General features: G+C 44.3%; 1 protein-coding gene across 1 annotated transcript in view; it reads right to left on the bottom strand.

Annotated features, from left to right (window-relative positions):
* Positions 1-449: 449 nt before the first annotated feature.
* The window catches only part of dhtkd1 (dehydrogenase E1 and transketolase domain containing 1), a 22,487-nt gene continuing 576 nt past the window's right edge, over positions 450-22,360 (bottom strand). Inside the window, exons 2-18 of the mRNA XM_063196548.1 lie at positions 22,125-22,277; positions 21,473-21,684; positions 19,858-20,052; positions 18,637-18,906; positions 17,059-17,230; positions 16,610-16,808; positions 15,994-16,072; positions 13,584-13,817; positions 10,450-10,534; positions 9,368-9,507; positions 8,773-8,923; positions 8,331-8,437; positions 5,797-5,961; positions 4,842-4,924; positions 3,853-4,022; positions 3,400-3,485; positions 450-1,437 (exon numbers count right to left, since the gene is read on the bottom strand). Of these exons, the coding sequence (XP_063052618.1) occupies positions 1,336-1,437; positions 3,400-3,485; positions 3,853-4,022; positions 4,842-4,924; positions 5,797-5,961; positions 8,331-8,437; positions 8,773-8,923; positions 9,368-9,507; positions 10,450-10,534; positions 13,584-13,817; positions 15,994-16,072; positions 16,610-16,808; positions 17,059-17,230; positions 18,637-18,906; positions 19,858-20,052; positions 21,473-21,684; positions 22,125-22,277 (2,603 nt within the window). The 3' untranslated portion in view covers positions 450-1,335. The remainder of the gene's footprint in view (positions 1,438-3,399; positions 3,486-3,852; positions 4,023-4,841; positions 4,925-5,796; positions 5,962-8,330; positions 8,438-8,772; positions 8,924-9,367; positions 9,508-10,449; positions 10,535-13,583; positions 13,818-15,993; positions 16,073-16,609; positions 16,809-17,058; positions 17,231-18,636; positions 18,907-19,857; positions 20,053-21,472; positions 21,685-22,124; positions 22,278-22,360) is intronic.

Raw genomic sequence — 22,360 nt, 5'->3', positions numbered from 1 at the left:
AATAAAGTGCAACCACACAAAATAACAACCTAACGCTAATGCAATAGTGAAACAAACACCTGTTGATCGCTGAGCTAAATTCGAATGGAAAGAGTGTTGAAAAGTAATAATGTGCAACACTGACCCAGCAAATTCTCCATCATCTGCAATATATCAAGTGCTTTTATTTCATACATTAAAAAAACATTCTTGATTTGCAAACAAAACTGGTTTACAATTGGTGAACTACTTCTTTCACAGTAAATCATCTCAACGTTGGAAAAATAAACTGTAATCTTTTCCATTTGAGCTGCAATACACTACATCCAATAATCTCTTAATATTAACAAGACAGACAAAATGTATCGTTGACGAGAGTAGTGTTAATGACAATGTGTATATTTCAACTGTGTAATGCTATTGTATGGGTTCATCTCAATCGACTAAGTGCTCACAGAATCAGTAGAAAATTAATCCAGAATCCCTTTTACTGCATGTCAGTTTGGGGTGTCAAGACATCAAGTACTTTTTTCGCGCCTCGCTTTAATCTAGCAAGTAAAAAAAAACAATGTTTCCATCGTTTAACAAATTGTAGCAGCTGAGCAAGGAACAATCATCACTTTAATTCTAAAACGTGTTCTGTCCATCTCTCCTCTGCTGGGATGGTGGTGGTGGTGTCTACAGAGCTTCTGCTCGGTCCTGGCGCCATCAGGACTCCCCTCCTGAGGGTTGAAACAGTTCTTTTCCAGCAACCACAGTGTGCAGTGGTGCTCTTGCAGCCAGGTGCTGTTTCCAGTGCACCAGGAGGTGGACGTAGGCAGAATGGAGGAGGGAAAGGGGAGGTAGGGAGGCACTCCACTGAAAGAGGCAAGGCTGGGTGCACCAGGAGCAGGGGAGTAGGTACAGTAGGGGGGCGCTCAGCTGCAAGGAGCACCAGGAGTGGGGGAGCAGGGATGGGAGGGTGGGGCGGTGCGGTGCGGTGCGGTGCGGCAGGTATGTAGGCACTCTGCTGAAAGAGACGGCCGGTGAGGGTGCACCAGGAGGGAGGGTTGGAGTAGAGAGGGTGGAGGAGGTGGGTAGTGAGGTGCTCAGCTGAAGGAGGCGGTGAGGATGGGGGAGGTGGGGGAGGAGGTGGGTAGTGAGGTGCTCAGCTGAAGGAGGCGGTGAGGATGGTGGAGGAGGTGGGTAGTGAGGTGCTCAGCTGAAGGAGGCGGTGAGGATGGTGGAGGAGGTGGGTAGTGAGGTGCTCAGCTGAAGGAGGCGGTCAGGATGGGGGAGGTGGGGGAGGAGGTGGCTAGGGAGGTGCTCAGCTGAAGGAGGCGGTCAGGATGGGGGAGGAGGTGCGTAGGGAGGTGCTCAGCTGAAGGAGGCGGTCAGGATGGCCTCCTGCTGCTGGCTGTGCAGCGTGCCGATGCCCACGGCTGGGGCCGGGAGAGATGGCCGACTCACCAGCTGCAGCTGAGGCAGACAGAGGGGCGACAGAACAACAGCAAGGCAACCGTTTAGTGGACACACATAACATGAAACTGTGTAATATAAACAGCTAAAACAAACAAAACAAAAAACATTCAGTATACTTCGAGAAATTTGCTGATCATTTTCAATGTTTGAGGGAGACTTTCGTAATGCAGGAAATAGAAAAACAAGCAGACATTTAGCAAATACAATACTTTAAACAGCGGACATAAATATTTTTATTCAGTTCATAGTGTTTGTATGTGTGTGTGTGTGTGCGCGCGTGCTAGCAAGCATGTATTTAATTTGTAATGAGCAAATACACAGTTGAGGGATGTTTGCATATTGCAAATATTTGCGATATTGGAGCCTCATATTTCACTGTGCGCACGCCCCAGACAGTACAGTAAATACTCCTGAAATGTTTATTTTGTAAAATGAATGGGTATTGTAACAAAATAAACATTGGATGGAGATTTGCCTTGAATGTAATAGGAGGCCAAAATATTATAACACTAGGGGGCGACAGTGGTTATGGAGTGGTCGCGCACACCATCTGAAGTCCTTGGGTTCGCTCCATTATCCCAGTTAAGTGTTTTTCAACAATGGGGTCGAGACCCCATGTGGGGTCGCTGGGAATTCAAATGGGGTCCCCTGAAATGTCTAGGTATGACAAAATAACACTGATGCAGTAAATATTACTAATTACTCTATAGCATAATGACTAATTAATAATATTTTGATTGAACTACAGCATATAATCTTAGAGACTTATATATAGTATATTTATAGGTCTAATAGCCTACAAGTTAGATCAGTCGTGGTTTTTTTTCCTTCAACAAAAGTTTTGGGGGTTTCCAGAAATTTGGGATGTCAAAATGGGGTCCCGGGGCACAACAGGTTGGGAACCACTGCCTTATCCTAACTCCCGTCCTCGACCCGTGTTTGTGGCCTCGCACTTCACTGACGCCCCGTCTCTGTCGGCCTTGCCACAACAACTTTTGGAGGACTTTTCCCCCTTCAACATGCTGATTGCCAATGAGAATATGACCTTTAAATTGCACTTTTGCAAGATATGAAATTAAACTTCTGTTGTTAATGATGTCATCACCAGACCACAAACATAAGGGAGGACGGGAGTTGGGATAATTGGGAAAGAACACCTTGTTTTAGGGCAGTGTTTCCCAACCTTTTCTGTTTTACGTACCCCCTAAGCCTTTTTTTGGTCCTAAGAGGAGTACCTCCGCACTCGTGCTCATGTCAGTTCCTCTACCCAATGCAACAAGGCTCCATAGTTCGTTATTATGGACTTTCTTTCCACGTACCCCCAGCAGTGCGCTCGTGTACCCCTTTTGGTACACGTACCACAGGTTGGGAAACACTGGTTCAGGGTAATTCTGCTGATAACTTCAAAGTACTGTCAGAGCTGCTTTTATCAATAGGTCGGCTAGGCCTGTAGTTCTTAACCTTGGGTGCGGGCACCACCTGGGGGTGCGCCAGAGATTGCAACGGGTCAGCGGACATTTGTTTGGGTTGAGGTTGTGACCAAAAATCTTCTGGCAGACATTAGAATTAGGCCAAAACCAAAAGCCATTAAGGTATTGATTAATGTCTCAAGCAAGAATCACTGTAATTAATCACTTTAAGTGCGTATGCATGTGTAGAAGTTTGGGTTGGGAGTGCGTGGCTTGTCTTTGGCACGGGCAAGGGAGTGCTATGACAAAAAGCCACTGGTCTAGGTCATGACCTTGGGACACACCAAAATATGTCCTCTGTAGCAACCGCCACCCACCAATTACTCAGAACCACTATTGTAAATACAAGCTAAAATAATTCAAAAGGGCCCCATGTTGATATCTGCACTAAGTACATACAAACAAAATCTTGAGTAGGCTACGTTAGATAACTAACCTTGCAGGCCAGTTGCACATACACACAAAATCTTGAGTATGTTAGATAACTAACCTTGCAGGCCAGTTGCTTTTCAAATCGGGGGGCCACAAAGGACCAGGATCCCATGTTCTGGGGCTCCTCTTGACTCCAGATGAACTCTGTAGGGGATGATATCTGAAGTTATACTGAGAAGACTAGTAGCCCGTGTTAAAAATTAACACACCAACACACCAGATAACCCTCAGTGTGAAATGCCAGATAACCTATGGCCATATAACTAGATAATCTACAGTGGAGCAAATAATAAGATAACCCAAGACAACCTTACAAGAAGCGTTACATACGAAAGAAGATAACTACACAAAACACACACACACACACACACGCAAACACACGCACACACACGCACACGCACACAGAAAAACACACAAAAAATGTAAAATGCCATTACCATACGAATTTTCTCAAACTATTCCATTTTCCTATCCCCATATTAAGTAAATGGAGCCTGGGAGTAAGTATCACCTTTAGCGTTGGTGTATTTGGAGAGCTCCTGTTGCAGGGCCTCAAGGGGGAAGGGGCAGAGCTCCTCCAGCCGGATGAGGGCCGTGTTCTGGCCAGCGGCGCCAAGCGACTCCCTCTGCTTCAGCAGCGCATAGTAGTGCTTACCGGAGCACAGCAGCACCCGCTGGACACTGGGGGAATTACAAGCATGATAAAAGGTTAACACACAAGGCCCTGGGGTCTTGGTAAAAAATACTTCTACTGCAGTAGGGTGAGTGTTAATTCCATTATATACATTCTTTTCAACTACAAAGGACAATTTGCTCTCCTTTACATAACTATTGAGCAATAAATATCGTTCACTCCATTTTGTTTTACTTGATGCAAAAGCTTTCCCACCTCTGCAATTATCATTACAACTCTGATCAAGCATCGCTCGTGTCAACTTGTGCCAATGCCATTTCACATTAAACCAAAACATCGACCACACCACCTACAGGCCCTTCACTTTTTAAATAAATGCCAAACGTGACTTCACTTAGCACATCTGTCCCGTGCTGGTCACAGACCATGGTGTTGTTGCTTAGATAGGAGGACAGAGCCAAGGTCGCAGTCCTCTCTGGCTGTCTGCCTAGTCAGGCAAACGGCTTTTAAATGCTAAAAAAAAACCTGTTATGGCTGTGCCATCCCCAGCAAAAGCTCACAATGATTCTCAGATACTCTGTGGCTAGCCCTGTGTGTTTAGTTGCCAAAGTCGCAGCAACACATCCCTGCTACCTTACCCAAGCTGCTCCAACTGAACACTAGACGACATTACATGAAAACACATGACCATGGGCACTTCATGAAATTTACTTGCACTTCAAAAACTTAAAATAAACCCAAGAAAATAATAATATGATTAATTCTGGAGAAGCATGGTATGATTTCCACCTCCCCCTGGTCAATCACCACCTTTGCCAACATGTTGTAGGCTTACGTACATTATGTCGGGTTGCATTGCACTTTACCTTGCAGGGTTTGCTGTTGTGTCCCCAAGCACAGGTCTGAATGAGGTTCCAGGGCCCAGGTCGGCCAGGCTAGACACAGCAAGCTAGTAGGACAAGACAATGTATTTACTTTGAACCATGGCCATTCTCTCTCATACTCACACACATATACAGATATCATGCCCACAAAGAGATGATAAAACATTCCTCTCCATCTCTCACACACACAGAGATATCATACTGTACATGAATACTGTGCAACCTTTCAACAGATATCATATTTCCCTTAAAGAGATACTGTACCATTTCTGAAAATAAGCTCATTTTACACCTCCCCGTTCTTCTAGACATCTGGTGATGTTACTTCTAGGTCCAAGCTACTTTAGCAGCCACTATCACTGAATCTTAAGATTTGACGATAATTGCAAACTTGGTAATATAATTTGAATTGCCAGACTCAGAAAACGACTGGAAGTACAGGAGGGAGGTAAAACTCAATGATTTAACTCCAGGGAAGGTGTAACAAACTTATTTCCAGAATATATGCTGTATCGCTTTAAAACAGAAAATGTACTCTCACCCATGCCGGCGTCACACAGACAACAAGCTTGTGGCTTTCAACACGCTCACAAATTTCAATAGAACATTTAAATTTCATAGGACATGTTAGGCAGGGTTTATTCATACATGTAAGGTATTGGCGCGCACATCCAAAACGCAGGTGCAGGACAAAAGGGTTAGACAATCATGAAAACAAAGTTCCATGTCCACACACTTGCTCTCATTTTGCTTTTACTTTTCTTTTTTCCCCCCAAGTGAACGTTTTCGAGCGATACACTCTTCTTCAGACTAAGAGAGAAAAGCTGGAAGACGAAAAGTGTGTGGACATTCAACTTTATTCATATATGAAAAATATAAAATGTGGAATGTGTGCCATTGTGTGTGAAGATTCTGGAAGAGATGGAAGCACACTTACCGGGAACCTTAGCAGTGTTTTGGGCCCGGCCACAATGAGCGGCTTACGGAAGTTTCGGATCATCTGTCGGCGCAACAGGTGGAAGTACTGGGCGGGGGTGGTGGGGTGCACCACCGCCATATTTACCATGTCGCTGTCCACGCCCTCCACCTTGCTGTCACACATCTGAAGAGGTCAAGAACACACATGTACACACAGGATGAAAATAACCACCAAGGCAATATACTGTACTGACAAGAGAAAGGAAGCAAGTCCCACCACAAGTAATTTCAAATTCGGCAAACACTCGGCCGAAACTGAACCCATTTTCAGTTTCCAATTAGATATCAAGAGATTTCATGTTTTTGCTATTCTCTCACCACCAGTCACTAAAATCACAAATGCTTGGATTTTTCGGCAGAAATGTATTACATTTTTAAAGTTTGCATCTGGATTTCTCATGGGGCATATTTTTGCTTATTGTCACTGATGGCAGGTAGGCCAAGCGGCCGAACAGAAGCAGCATGGCTGTTCCTAAAGCGGCCAGTGACTCATTTTTGGGGACACGTTTGAGCACAAGCTGAGAGTGTAGGCGGATCAGATGTGATGCAACTTCTGGAAAGCAGCAACAAGGTCATGGCTTGGTAACCAGCTGAAGTTACACACAGCCAAGTCCCTTGCTAAGACAAAGTGCATACAGGTGAAAGCATTTGACCTTTCTTTAAGACCTGTATGTCAGGGTTTGGGGACTGATTGTCTATGGCCACCTTTAAAGCTAAAGCACCCCCAACACATTTTGTAAAGTGCTGCTGTGCTTTTGCGACCAACAAACATTTGATGGAGTCCTTTGTTTCTGATCCAACAGGACTCTGCTCCGGTGCACAAAGCGAGGGACTATAAATACAATGTTTTCATGAGTTGACTGTGGAGGAACTTGACTGGCCCGCAGCTCCAGAGCCCTTGACCCTTCACCCTTCACAATCAGCAACATCACCACGACAACAACAACAACAACATGGAGCAGAGATGAGAGCGCAGACAAGAAAAGATTTACAGGAACTCTAGCCATTTATTCAAGAATATGGATTATTTTTTATTGTTTGAACCTAGGAATCCAAAATAAAATATTAGCTGGAAACTGATATGAGAGTTTTGATTCATGAAAGATATATTTTCCTTTAGTAGAGATACTTGAGTAGTGATTTCTGGCCAGACAAAGAGCAGCCTAACTTGACCTCTCACCACTGGTACTCACGATCCAGGACGGGGACAAACAGACTGAATTGACCAAGTGATAGTCCTGACAGATATTCCCTCTGCTTGTCCGGGCTCCTGACACAGGCGATGTCATTAATTAGCTCAGTAACCTGGCTGAAGGGGTGTGTGTTATTTACAACTGACTGGTTCATTGTATTGGCAAGAGCCCACGTGGCAGGGTTTTTACTTTCTGAAACTAGGGATGTCCAGCCCTGGCTCAGGACTACAGAATCAGGAAAACAAGATGGACTAGTTCCAAGGGACTACACATGGGGATGACCAGGATTAGTCTCCTGGGAGAAGCCCAGCTCGTTTCCGTGATGGCAGGCCAGCCTTTTGTGTGCTTGACCTCATACACTGATCCTTGTACGCTTGACCTGATAAATGCAAGCCTCGCGCACCATCCTACGTACTTCCGCCAAGAGACTTGGCTCCGCACTACATCTGGTACCTGTTTTCTGTGAAGCGATGTTGACCGTTTTGCGTCGGTGTTCTGACAAACGGTCCTACATTGTAATTTTATCCTACGGTAGGATGTTCTGTCAGACATGTTAGACGGTCCTACATCGCCATAGATAGACGTCAGACATGTTTGTTCAACAACTCATAAGTTAAATCCTGATTTTTCCGAAAATTTCCTTCCTGCTTCCTGCAATCGCGTCAGATCAAACAACCTCCAGACCATGAATACAAAATGAAATGGTAGTATTATGGGATGGTCAGGACCAGGCTAGATAAATGTTCCATCAAGAAAATGATTGTCTTGTGAAAGCTGATGTAAAAGCACTACTTTATATTGCAAACTGTGTACACAGTGGAAGTAATCAGTGGAAGCCGTGTCTAACCACAATCTATGATGGTGTAGTACTCCGGCATCCAAATAAAAATGCCTATCCATTTCATCCCATTTCCAAACATCTTGCAATTCAAGGTCACAAGGGTGGCGTCATTACGGGTTTGGTAGCAGAAGGTAGTGCTATATCATTCAGTTACATGCAGCCTGACCCAAACTAGCAGAACGGAAATCCTGTGGCATCACGACAGCTGTTGCAATGGGTGAAGTTTATGGGTGGGGTCATAAGGTGCGTAGTACAGGGATGGCCAAGTACACATTTCAAGGGCTTGAAACTTGTAATCTAAAATTTGTAACATTTGTGAAATATTAGTTGGAAAGCTGGCATTGTGTTTTTGATTCACGAAAAAGATAAAAGCTGGGGATGGTGCGATGCCCACTTGGCAGACAATGTCCGTAGCATTCAGCACTGTGTCATGCTCAGACTGCTTCACCGTGGCCTCACCTGTAGGAAGCGCTCGAGTCGGCAGGAGGAGTGCTCAGGCCCGGCCCCGTCATAGCCATGGGGCAGCAGGATCACCATGGCACTCTGCAGCAGCCACTTGGCCTCACCTGGAGAACATGCACTATCGTCATCATCCATGACAACATCATCAACATTATAGAGGTATTGGCCTGAATATAAGATGACAACGAATAGAAGATGGCTCCCCCTTTTGAAGACCTATTTTTAGGGAAAAAATGAGCAGGCTAATCCTAATCATGCCTTCAGCAACGCTCTTCATAAAAAACTTCAAACTAGTTAGAGAAATCAAAATAGAAGAAACAGAAGAAGGACACTGCTCCAGTCTATGATTTTAAACACTGCATGATGACCCCATAATAAAAAATATACAAATACGCAAAATCCCTGTGACCAAATGCATGAAAGGTCAGAGCATTTCTACCTCCAGAGATAAAGGTGTCAAAGATGATCTGGGCCCCGTTGAAGAAGTCTCCAAACTGGGCCTCCCAGATGGGCAGCAGCTTGGGCTGGGAGATGCTCATGCCGTACTCAAAGCCCAGCACTGCCTCCTCTGACAACGGGCTGTTGCAAACCTGTCACACGGACACACAAGGCGGAGATTCATTGTTTGTAACAGGAAATCGTGCATGTCCATGTGTGCACTGTACTATTACTAAACTGGTGACAAATGACCTCATGAAAATGGTGAAGACAACATCAAAACTAGCCATATACGGCAACACGGCTCAGAAAAGTTCTAATTTAAGTTGAAGTTAAAATGACTACAATGAGACTGCACTTTACTGTATGGTAAGTTATCCATTCAGCCACACACTGTAGTACTTCTAAAACACATTTCAGAGAGCCTGGGGAAACAAAACCATAGGGTATATAATGTACTGTAGCACTTGAAAGAGAAATTGGCAGGAATTATCCTTTAATGCACGTTCACGTCTCCATTCAGCCGTATACTTGCATCAAAAAACATTTTCATGGAGTCAAATATTTGAAATGCTTTTGGAGTTGTGGCCACTGACCTCCAGAAAGCCCCTCTGTGATGGGTCGATGTGGTTCAGAGGTATGTACATGTCATTGGTCTCCTGGCAGACGATCATAGCGTGCCGCTGGCTGAAGGTGCCCCTCCCAACGTCCTGCCCACTGATGCGGATGTTAAACCCTGTGGAGGAGCAGGCCAGTCCACAGAAGAAAAAAAACAATCAAACACGTGCATATCGGCAGATTAGTTATTATATATTCACCTCTGTCCTGCAAAGTAAAAAATGCAGTAAGTACTGTGCATATTTAGTCAAAACAGACTTGTGTCTTGTGATCATCTTTTTCCTTTTCGTAAAGTACAGAGCAGAAGCGAAGAAAAAACAAGAAATTTAAGGCATTTGTTTTTGCATTTGAATGCTCACTAACATCCTTATGCCTCTTTTGCACTGAAGTTTTTCTGGTAGGCCTTAGGGCTGGGTTCAAAAGATCGAATCGCATTCCAATATCGATTCGCGTTCGAAAAGGACAATATCGATTCACAACTTTGTGGATCAATCTTTTGTATATCATTATAGGCTCTATTTTCTCAACCACATCCTGTAGCTCTCCTCCACAGTTTCCCACTTATTTCTCACATACCAAGGTATTTCATGTTTGTGTGGGCATCAAAGGCTGAGATATTTAGGTTTTAATAGTAGGTCTTACAATTCTAGGCATAAATGGGTTAAAGTGACAACCCAGCAATACAAAAGATCAATATCGAATTGAATCGAATCGGATCGTGGATCGAATCGGATCGCAACCTTCTGGATCAGAATCGAATCGATCCAGGAAAATTTGGATCGATTCCCAGCCCTAGTAGGCCTACAGCTCGACACAGTGCAACTCGTTCGCCACTTTTTGCTTTTCGAATAGGCACGACACAGCTCAGTCGTAGAGCACAAAGTGGCGGCCAAGTCGCTCTGTGTCGAGCTGCAGGCCTACTAGAAAACCGGCAGTGGAAAAGAGGCATAACTGCACTTTGCCTTTGCGAGGGCAGAGCCACACAGAGTTTTTGTTTTGCTTTCTTCATATTTGATTGTGATGAGATTGTACAGATATGGAGCGTTGCAAGAGACCCCACCTTGGCAGAGTAGTGACCCAAAGGCCATGGCCTCAGCAGTGGACCAGTCCAGTTTAGTGCCTTCCTCCAGCTTCTGCAGTCGGCCCTATAGGGAACATTTTGCCAACATGAGTACAGCTCTTTCACTCCATTTCACCACTCTGTAGGTCAGACAGACACTCTCAGACACATAGGTGGATAAGAGACCAGCTGAGCTTCTCTTGTATGACAATGACTAGGTTCATATCAGTGTTTCCCACAGAAATTTCGGAAACTATGGGGGCAGCCGGGATTTTTTTTCGGGGGGGGGGGTGTCTTTTCACGTGGGCCTTTGGGGGGGGGGGGGGGGGGGGGGGATTCCCGCAGCGTAAATGCAAAACGGCAAAACAATGAGTACAGTATGACATTGGCGCATGGAGAAACTATAGGCCTACATTTCAGCCATTTATATTTTGAGAAATAAGGCTACATAAGATTTTACCCATGACATGTATAATAGTAGTACATAAAAAAATAAAAATGCAGTACAGTGAATCATTTGTGTTTACAACACAGTTTCATTCGTCCCTCATGCAGGGGTCTATGTAATGAAAAAAATAATAAAACAAAATAGGAGCAAAGGTAAGAATTTAAGAGCACTGTGAAATTGTTAACGCATAGACAAAAAGGGTCTAAGAGGGTAGGCTATGCCTTTTCCCCCACACACACATAGGCGTACACATTCAAGCGACTTTGAGAATCATGAAATTATCATTATTATTACACGAGGGGTGCTGGCAGGGCTGGACTGGGATCTGAAAAGGGCCCGGGCAATTTTTGACTCCTGAGGGCCCAGTGCCTCTATCGGTATATCGGTATCGGTATATGATGATATTGTCTCGGCGTATATATACAGACATATAATGTATGTATAATGTATAGGCCTTTATATGGTGGTCATGTTTTTGTTACACAGAAGATATTCTTGCCCACTGGACCTGGGCTGAAAGGAAGAAAAAAAGCTGCTGTGCACCACGTTCCCTTCATACTGCTTCTGAAGTTCTGAGTAGCCTATGTTTGAGGGTAGGAGATAGAGAGAGGAGGACAACTAACTTTATTTTCCTGATTATGAGCCCTGACCAGTGAATCTCAATATAAAAAAGTATCCATACCATTTTTCTAAAGCAAAAACTGAAAATGGGTCCCACAGACCCAAACACATTAAGAGTGGAGTGTCACAATGGGAGTTTCCCAGGTGGGCTTTCAAAGCAAGCAATAGGCCTATAATACACCAAATCTAATAATGATAATAAAATCTGGTAAAAAATAATAATTGCCTTGGTTGAATGTCAAATTGCTCCAGTTCATACAGTCAGTGAGCCTGCTTACTAAATGGCATGTTAACAACACGCCCCCCTTTACCAACGCGCCCCAAAACCAAAAGTTGTTATCTAGGCATGAACTGTAATGCCGCTTGAGACTCATCAAAAGAGGCTCGGATTGTCAACGTCTGACAAGTGGGGTTTTTTCGGAAACTCGCCATTTTTCACCACAGCAAAACCAAGTCGTATCGCTTAGACTTCCAACATAGCTTACACACTGCAATGCCAACAACAACACAAATAGCTAAAGTGTTCACAACAGGTCATGTGAGCGCGTGTAGCGATTCCCTAACAATGGGAACGGCTGGTCGGCGTCTTACTTATCCATCTAAGAGGCAGATAATACTCAGATGTCTTGATCATGACGTGACATGACATTAGGGGAAAAATACAAAAATGCATTTTGTATAAAATCGTAGTTGCACAAAACTGCGACAAGCAGAATAGTAAAAAAAAAAATAAAAAAAAAAGATATTGTAGGGTTTGGGAAAGGGCGGGGATGTGCCATTGCGACGTAATTAACATGCTATTACAAGACACAGTACACATGTCGTCCGTGTGACAGCCGACACATTAAAAGAAATGGCTACAAGAAGTTCATGAAAATAAATCTACATATTTGTTACTGATTTGAGCGAGTGAAGAGGGACGACAACTTTCATGCGGAAAAACGCCGAAGCCAGCTAGATCTAGAGTAGAGGACAGGGCACGACGCATAACTACACAGCACACATCACGGCCTTGTGACAAGACAAATGAAAGATTTCTATGCTGGCATTACACCATTACAAGAGAAGGGCAGGGAAAGGCATCAAAATGAGTACATGTTTGCGAGTGATTTGATGAAGTCAGGATGACAACTTGGTCCCAGGCAAGAGAAACGAAACAAGCAGCGCATTTATCACTATGGGTAATAGAGGTAACCAAACTTGGCTACACTGCATTAGCTAGAGGGTGTGCTGGGGTGAAGACTAACCTCAATATCCCTGAGTCACGTCTCGTCTCCCGTCTCCTCATCTTTTCTTCCCCTGCTCGAACCCTCTCCTACACCTACACCACCTCCTCCTCCTCTTCATTATCCAGCACCACCTGTCCGCTCGCGGCCCCAGTGTCCCAACCTATCGAGCCGTCCAGCAGTGGTTCCTCAATCCCCACCTCCGACGGGCCGAACCGCAATAGCTCGACCTTATGTTTTTAGTTTTAAACAACTTGTCAGTGATTTTAGCACATTTGCCGCGTCCAATTTAGGGTATGCGTTATCTTTTGCGCTTGTCATGTAGCCACTCGTCTTTCTCAATTTTGCGTCCTATCGTCCACCAGAGTTTTAAGCCAGGTGGTCGTCAACTACTATTGAGGTGATGATTAGTTTTGTCAAGTGGAGGTCTATAGGGAGGGGCGGGCCTTAGAGAACCGAAGTGTTTCATTGGACTAGCCCAATGTGCATAAGAAGAAGCATCCAATGGGCGAAGGAAATCGTAATTCATTAACAAAAACGGAAATCGTAAAAAAAAAAAAAAAAATTTTTTTTTTTTTTTTTTTTTTTTCATTTTCGGAAACTATGGCGGCCAAATTTAAACTATGGCGGGCCGCCATAGTTTCCTCAATGTATGGGAAACACTGATATGATATCAAACATACATGCACACATTAGTTATGTGTTTTCATAAAAAATGTATTGGCAAAGAAATTAACTATGTGAACTGACTATGCTAATGTGTTCTTGTTTCATTCCTCAACCAAAAAAACCCCGACAAATTCAAAAAGGGAACTCACTTATCGTTTAACTCTACAAACCTGCACGTGCGTCTTGCGGAGGTGTCCGTGCAGCTGGATCTCGTCGGGGATGTCTACCGACTTGGCCCCCACGAACTGCAGCAGGGGCGCGGGGACGCCCGTGTCCCAGGTGGAGATGCGTGCCTGAGGCTCCACCAGGTCCCCCCAGCGGCCCTGCAGGTTGGTGGAGGGGGGGCTGTACAGAGTCATGTTGGCCAGACGATCGTTCAGCATGCTGTAGTGGGCCGTCTTCACCTAGTAGAACATGGCAGAGGGGTTACTGGTGTTTCTAGAAGGAGATGTCGAGGTGCCTAAACGACAGCTGATGTCTCTATTGTGTGAAGTTTGAACATTAATTGTTTGTAAAACATGTTTCATTTACGTACAATTAATGTGTTGCATATAGAGTGCTGTGCCAAAGTATTTGTCACCTTGCTGATTTTTTACTGTTTTCACCTTGTGACACTTTTCAGATCATCAAACAAAGTTAAATATGAAACAAGGATAACCCAAGTAAATATGAAATGCCACCCAAGCAGGGTGTCTACAGGTTTGACCAAGTCAAAATTAAGACATTTTAAGACTTTTCAATACCATGTTCCAAATAAAATTAAGACCAACTCGCGGCGTTTACAGGTTTTAGCAAGTCAAAATGAAGACATTTTAAGACTTTTAATACCATTTTCCAAATGAAATTAGGACCAACTCGCAAGATCATACACAGGTTCAAATGAAGCACAAAAACCAATTGGTTATTTACATTAATGTAGCCGTTTGAAAACACAAAACTATACACAATGAAACTTTACACTAAATAAAATTCAATAATGCGTTCTAAAGTACACTACATGGCTACAACTCCCGATTTCCGTCGCGAAGTTCATCACATGGCTGACATAATTACTCCTCCCTAAATTAAGCTCCACAAATTTAAGACATTTGGATTGAAAATTTAAGACAAAAGACTTTTCAAGGCCTTATTTGGCAAAAATTAAATTTAAGACTTTTTAAGACTTTTTAAGTACCCGCGGCCACCCTGCACCCAAGCCTATATAAGCCAGTGTTAAATGATGAGATAACTGTGATTAATCAGATTGTTATGGACAACTGAGTTATTTTTTTACAGCTACCCAGGACTGACTTCTACCAGACCTTTCAAAACAAAGGATAATTTTAATAGAACCTGTTTAGTTTGACAATGTGTAGGTAACCATGTCAAACCCATGACATCATGCTGCTATGCATCAACATTCAGTAGCATTTTATTATGAAAGTAATTGACATGACTATCTGCAAAAGTTTATAAAGGCCATTTCTAAGTCATTGGGACATCTGCGAACCACAGACAGAGCAATTATCCGCAAAAGGAGAAAACATGGTGCAGTGGTGAACATTGCCCAGAATGGCTGTCACACTAAAATTACCCAAAGAACACCATGACGGTGGATCGAAGAGATCAGAGAGGAACACAGAACTACATCTTATCAACTGGAGTTGTTAATTACTTTAGAAAATGGCAGTGTTCATGACTCAAACATTAAAACAGATGAGGCCTAAACGGCATGCATGCCAGAGTTCCAAGGTCAAAGCCACCACTGACAAGAAGACCATAAGGCTTGCCTCAAGTTTGCCAGAAAGATATTGATGACCCCTAAAAGCTTCTGAGAAAATATTCTGTGGACAGATGAAACAAAACTGTAACTTTTTGGATGGATAACCTCCTGTAACATCTGGTGTGAAATGCACACTGAATTTGTTAAAAAAAAACATCATGCAAAAAGAGAAACCTAGTGGTGGGAGTGTGTTGGATTGGTGCGTTCATGAACATTTGGGTTCCCTCCACAGCGGGAAACTCCACCCACTTTGTGGGGAACTAATCAACTTTGCGCATTTCCAACCATCCTGGGTAGGGGCGTGTTCAAGGCAGTGACGATGTCCATGCAGAGACGTTCTATCGGGACTAAGAAATGCTTGGTTTAAACTTTGGTTCAGCCTGTTCTGCCCTAGACCAGTAGCAAACGAAGGGAGGTGCCTCAACCATGCTGTTGAAGAATGTTCATTGTTATGCTCTTGATCAGAGCAAGTCTCCAAGAGATTTGAAAATCATGATAATCAGGCAAGGTCAGGTAGATTTTTTCCCCTTAATCTATGAAATCAGCAATTAAAACATATTTTGTTTTGACTTGAGGGCTATCTCTATCTACCATTTCAATTTTCTTGATCTTAAATGCTTCAGAGTGACAAAAATGCAAAGAAATCAGTGCTTTAACGGGGCCTTTCCCCTGGTACACACAGCAACATTTGATGGGTTCAGTATACTCAAATGTCTTTAAATACATGGCAGTATTAGCAGAGCAAGATGTGTTATTGAGATCAAGTGGTCCAGGAGCATAAATGAGACGAACACGTCCCACATGAGCACATGATGTACCTGCCCCCTCTCCTCCTCTGTCATCAGGCCCTCGGACACCAGCAGGTCAGCATACTGGTCCGGGATGCTCTTCCTGGACCTGAGACACAGCAGAGACACTTTGTTAGAAAAGGAAAGACGCTCAGAAGAAAGAGAGTCTTTACAAGCTTCAAAGGCTGCGAGGAACGAGTCTATTGTTGCAGCAGTTGGTAACTTATTCCCACCGAGAGAAGATCAGTGTACCGTACGCACCCGTACACCAAGGTTGCCTTGAGTGAGGAAAGGGTAAGGCCAATTAAAATAGAGCTACTTTGTTAGGCAATGTATGGTGGCATAATCTTAACTTTTGTCATATTGCCAGAGCTATCAATCATATCATAACATTACCACAACATACACAAGAGCAACAGTAGGCCACTGCTTCTGCACACAGCCTCACTCACCCAGTTATAATACTGTACATCCCTTCCACACACAGAAGCTTGGTCACTGCTATTCATTCATGTTCAAATTTGTTGTAAACATCACACAAATGTACAAATAACTTAATGTTATTCAATGACAATGCCCATTTTTTAGCTGTCCTCCAGCAAAATAACTAAACGTGTTGCATTATAACTTCAGCAATCCATTGCACCTGATGATCTTGTACATGGCTGGATTGGTGAAAAAGGGCTCATCCAGTTCGTTGTGTCCCCACTGCCGGTAGCACAGCAGGTCCACAATCACGTCCTTCCGGAACTTTCTCTGGTACTCCACAGCGAGTCTCGTAGCCCGCAAGACATCCTCCGGCTCATCACCGTTTACGTGGATTACAGCACAGCCGACCATTTTACCTGATGGGAATGACCAGAACATAATAATGTTTCCCTTATTTAAAAAAACTCTTTAAAAACACTATAAAAACTGCCGCTTCACAGTAGTATTACTGCAATTGAAGTATCAAATGCAGCATTTTGGACATGAGAATACTGCAGTTCAAAGTGCAAAAAGGAACACAGTAAGCAGTAATTTGGACATGAAAACACTACAATCCTGCAGTTTTTTTAAATTAAGGGTTGAAATCTAAAAATGACTGGAACTTACCAATATCACTGCAATACAGGGATGACCTCCCCCTTTCAGAGGGTGTGGTATAACCCACTTGGTTGTTCACAATGAGGTGGATGCTACCACCGACACGGTAGTGAGGTAAATTTGCCAGCGTAAACGTCTCTGGCACAATGCCTTGGCCTGAAAATGAGGCATCTCCGTGAACCTGCAAAAACCATCACAATGGAGTAAGTCGATGAGAGAACTAAGACCTCTAACACAAAAGATAAAATACACACCAGAAGCCACTTCAGGCAGGTTCATGGTCAATGCAAGGCATTTAGATATGCCAAGCTTGGTGTGCTTTAAACAATGTGCACTAGAGAAGCACACCATCTCAATTTTACAGATATTTCACAACAAGGACATGGTCATAAAGACAAAGACATGCCATAACATGGAAGCCATGGCAGGGTAGCAACATGCTGTTGTAATGGCATACTTGAAGACAGATGTCTGCCTCAAGGTTGATGTCTGGGGAGTAGCTAGGTCCCGTGCTGTTTGATCTAGTCGGATACCTTTTTCATGTATCGTACATTAATATCTGGATTAAGGATAGACAGATATACATATTGGTCCGATATCATTTTTTTAGTTTATCGGTATCGGCCGATACGCGTGTGGTTTTGGCCGATACGCAATATTTATTATTTTATGTCATTCGGGTTTTTTAAAAGCACCAAGACACTTTATTTTTGTATTACTTGATTGTCAGACATTACTTGATTGTTAGAGTGGGTGTTTAAATGTTACAAGTTCTACCTCAATTTGATAATGTTAAAGGAATGTTTATTTTTAACTTGAGACCTGGAATATTTGTCGTTTTTTTAACCTTTTTTTTTAAGCCAATATCGGCCCCAAATATCGGGTATCGGAAATCGGGTATAGGCCAAGGGTGAGTGGAAAAAAATCGGTATTGCATTGGCCATTAAAAAACCTGTATCGGTCGACCCCTAATCTGGATATATGCAACCTTTTCATTGACACCTTTTATGACATACAGTAGCTACTACATGCTTATACCAGAGGTGCAGTCGTTGACTGATGTGTACAGTATATGCAGTGCCTAAAGGCACATACCTATGTCTTCTGGACCAGCTGCTTTTACATAATGTCACTACAAGATACTGCAAAGCTGGGAAGTCTACATAGTGAATGAAGGAAGCGAAGAGCAGCACTCTTCAGAGCTGAAGAAGGACTGCCCAAAAACTTTGTGGGTGAACAAAGAAAGGAAAAATCTGAGGAGTGCTGTCCTTCGCTTCCTTCATTCACTGTGTCTCGAGTTTTAGAAGCAAAGTTTGTGTCTGGCAGCACGATGAACACGCACAGCGCACACGCCCAGTGGTCTTGCTGCGGTCTCCAACCCCTTCCTCAACTGAATGACGCAAGGCAAATTAATTGTTACTACAGCCCTTTTCAAAGAAATATTGTCAGCGATTCAGTGCAACAGTGTTAGATAAGCAATAAGCCACTTGAGTCCGTGGGTTTGTGTTCGATTTACAACAACACATTACGTTTTCCAGACTATAGAGCTACCGGTACGTTTGTCTAAAGAGGGGGTTGCTGTGGTACCTGAAGGCAGATGACTTTGTCCCCGGGCTGGGCGCCGCTCTCCGGCGAGTAGTCCCCGTCCTGCTTGAGCTGCTGCCGGCTGCGGGCCTTGCCCTGCGTGACGGGGTTGATGGCCTCCAGGTGGGAGGGGTTAGGCAGCATGGTGACGTGGAGGGGGTGGCCCGCCCCAAAGTCCAGGTCCACCGAGGACGTGAGGTGGGACAGCACGTCGCCAATGGAGGGCGAGTTCTCGGGGAACTCGCTCAGGCCACGCATCTTACGGAACATCAGCTGCGAGAGGATGAGTGAAAAGAGATATACAATAGGATGATGAAAATAAAAAATAGAAGAGAAGAGAATCAGGATAAGTTAAGGTTATGTTAAGAGGTAAATCATCTAATACAACAGCTTTTCTTAAGAAAATCTAGGCTCCATGCTCTTCTATTAGAGGATTTACCTCTCAACTTAATTTTAACTTGTCCTGAACCAGCTTTGTAGTATAGGCCCCAGAACAGAATGTCTGTTGTTGTTATACAATGAGAGGGCTGTGAGAGTACAAGGAGGACGTGTGAAGGACAAACTTCATTCAGCACAGGCCCTGATGCCCTAATGCAAAATGAGGACTCACACAGAGGATGGTGCATAAATTATCTGTAAAAGAAACCCTAGCTAACAGAATAGTGTGAGCTTCCTGCTCTATATAACGGTCCAAAGAAACATTGCTAGCCAGACTATGCAGTAAGGAGGGGGGGACTGGCTAGTGACAGCCCCAATTGATGCTTTACCTATCACTGGGGTCCCTATCACTGAGGTCACCTATCCTGGGGTCGGTGCTACGCCATTAGATTCAAATCCAGCTATCCCACTTCTGACCTAGGCAGCCCTAGGCAGAGCACCTTTTGGGAGGCTTTCCTCCATTCAACATCCCGAGTGCAAATGAGAAAATGACCTTTGAATTGAGATTTTGCGACATAATAGAAAAGAAATGCTGTCAATGATGTGTTGCCTCGCATCACAAGACCACAGGCAAAAGCAGAGGGCGGGAGATACTAGATTGAGTTATGAACCCTGTGTGTGTGTGTGTGTGTGTGTGTGTGTGTGTGTGTGTGTGTGTGTGTGTGTGTGTGTGTGTGTGTGTGTGTGTGTGTGTGTGTGTGTGTGTGTGTGTGTGTGTGTGTGTGTGTGTGTGTGTGTGTGTGTGTAAGGCCCTGTGATTAGACAGTGTAGGTAGCGTTGCTTCACCTCCGGTGGGAAGTGCAGGAGCCCAGTGAGTAGGTTGAGGCGTCCGCGGTGGGGCATGCCCATCAGCACGTCGGTCACGCCGCTGTACGCCGCATGCCGGAACAGCTCGTAGAAGAAGCCCATCATGCTCTCTGCTCCCTCGCCACCATAACGCTTCACCGTGGCAAATTTGGTCCCCAGGAAATGGTCAAACTCCTAACATTTTGAAGACAAGAGAGAAAGAAATAAAATAAAAAACTAACTAACTGCAACATTTGCTTTTACAACAAGTACTTTTCTGGTTTGTTCCATCAAACTCTCCTTACAGCAGTACACAGCAATACTGTACCATTTCATTTAACACCTCCCCTTGGATTACACAGTTAAGCTTTACCTTTCTCCAGTTCCTGCGGCCATTTTCTGGGTTCTGTGGCAACGCAAATTCCACCTCCAAGGTAGCAATTATCATTGAATCTTATGCAACCAGCAAGTGGCTAGTGGTCCCATAAGATTCAATGATGGTTGCCAACTTGGAACTAGAAGTATCATCACCACACAAAGACAATGACTGGAAAAACAGGAGAAAGGTAACTCAAGGGGAGATGTAAAATGAGCTCATTTCCAGAAATGGTCTAGTATCGCTTTAAGCATTTTACTTTTATAATAACAACAATAAGAGCACTCATGGAGCACAGACATCTGTCAAACCAGCTCAGCACCAAAAATGAATCCGCTTGAGTCAAGTTACTTTGCAGACCAAAAAGCAAACAATCATATAGTTTACCTCGTTAAGATAAACAAAAAAGGTCACTGTAATGGGCGCATTCGTGATGGCGCATGCTGTGGCAGTCTGTGAAGCGTGCATACGCCCTGAAAAATTACAATGCATTCTGGTTAGAACATTTCAACCAGAATGCAATAGATGCATTTGATTTCGTGCAACGCCAGCTATTGTTGCAAAGTACGCCAGCGCGATCTTGCCGTCACGCGACCTGGGTGGTGTTTAACACTTAAACAACATTTAAAGTCGACAACAAATTTGCACGAGACGATGAGCTTGCACCAGTTTGATCTACGTAGCACATTACGTGTAAGGTGTGGGGGGACAGGTGGGGGGTGGGGGGGTTGAAGTGGGGTGCACTGCAAACTTTTAAGGGTGTGGGACAGCGAGTCTACACATACTGTACGTCAGTGAACGTTTGGCCAACCAGTTCATGGGTGGTTCACCACAGAGGCGGTATGCAGACCCTTGCAACAAACATCAACAGGGATAATAAGCAACTGCAGGAGCTGCAAGGTCCATCTGCAATTGCATTTATCTTGCGAGAGTTTGAAAACATGACACACGTTCCATCTTCATTGCAGCGTGACTGAAATTTGGACAGGAGATTCGGACAGGACAGGATTTCTAACCATCATGCAACATTCCAGTCCAGAACGCATTGCTGTCTGCATGCGGATGTAGACGTTGCGCAAACTTGAATATGCCTAATGAGTTCTGCTTAGAACATTCTAACCAGAATGCAGTGTTATGGTGCCGTGTGCATGTTCACTGCACAGGCTGCTGGTGCATGCGCCATCACGAATGCGTCCAATGGACTGCTATGTCGCATCTCACGCCACACCGCTGGTGTACCTGGGACTCGAGCATGAGCCGGGCTAGCTGCCGCCTCTCCTCCGGGGAGAAGGCCTCCTTCTTCAGCTCCTCGAATCGGTCCGCTACCCACTCCCGCTCCTGCACCGTCTCCAGCTGGTTGATCTCCACGGAGATGGTGCCACAGTATGTCTTCTCCAGGTAGGCCTGCACCTCCTCCAGCGACGCCTCTGCTTTTCCAAAGTGTCGCAGACCTTGACAGACAAAAGCAGCAGTCATGGGTAAGCGGTTAGGACATCAGACTTGTAACCCAAAGGTTGTCGGTTCGACTTCCGACCTGCCAAGTTTGTGGGGGGAGTAATTCATAATAACCAGTGCTCTCTCCCATTCTCCTCCATGACATAAGCATGCTACCTCACTGCTCCCTTGGGATGCCCTTGGGAGTTGGAGTCTCCCAGGTGGGCTTTCACTTCACAAATCATTCTCTGACCGACATGTCAACGGATGACAAGATGCTGGCGAGGGTAATGCATAATCTCCTTACATTTTGTTCTTTATTCACCACTTCTGATCACATTAATGCAGGTTTATTATAGCTTAAAAATCTGGCTGTGACATTCGCAGAGAACATGATATTGTAACTGGTCAATAATCCAAAGAAAGATATGATATCTCGTCGCATTTGAATTCTCACCACTTGTCTGTAGAGATCCTTGAAGGGTCCCATTCAGGGCACTGATTTCCGGGACTGTCTCCAGCACCGGTGCCTCAGGAAGGAGAGGGTTAATTTTAGCTGCTTTGTGTCCGTGTGCTCGGTATGCCTCCACCAGTCTCGCCAGCCCATGATCTGCACGTGTAAGATTTGACACCTTATGAGTAGACGTTTACAACTCGACTGCAACAAGCGAACAACCTTCACAGCTGACACTT

Source organism: Engraulis encrasicolus, chromosome 4 (assembly GCF_034702125.1).
Source record: "Engraulis encrasicolus isolate BLACKSEA-1 chromosome 4, IST_EnEncr_1.0, whole genome shotgun sequence".
Taxonomy (NCBI): Eukaryota; Metazoa; Chordata; class Actinopteri; order Clupeiformes; family Engraulidae; genus Engraulis; species Engraulis encrasicolus.
This window is presented reverse-complemented; position numbering and strand designations above follow the sequence as displayed.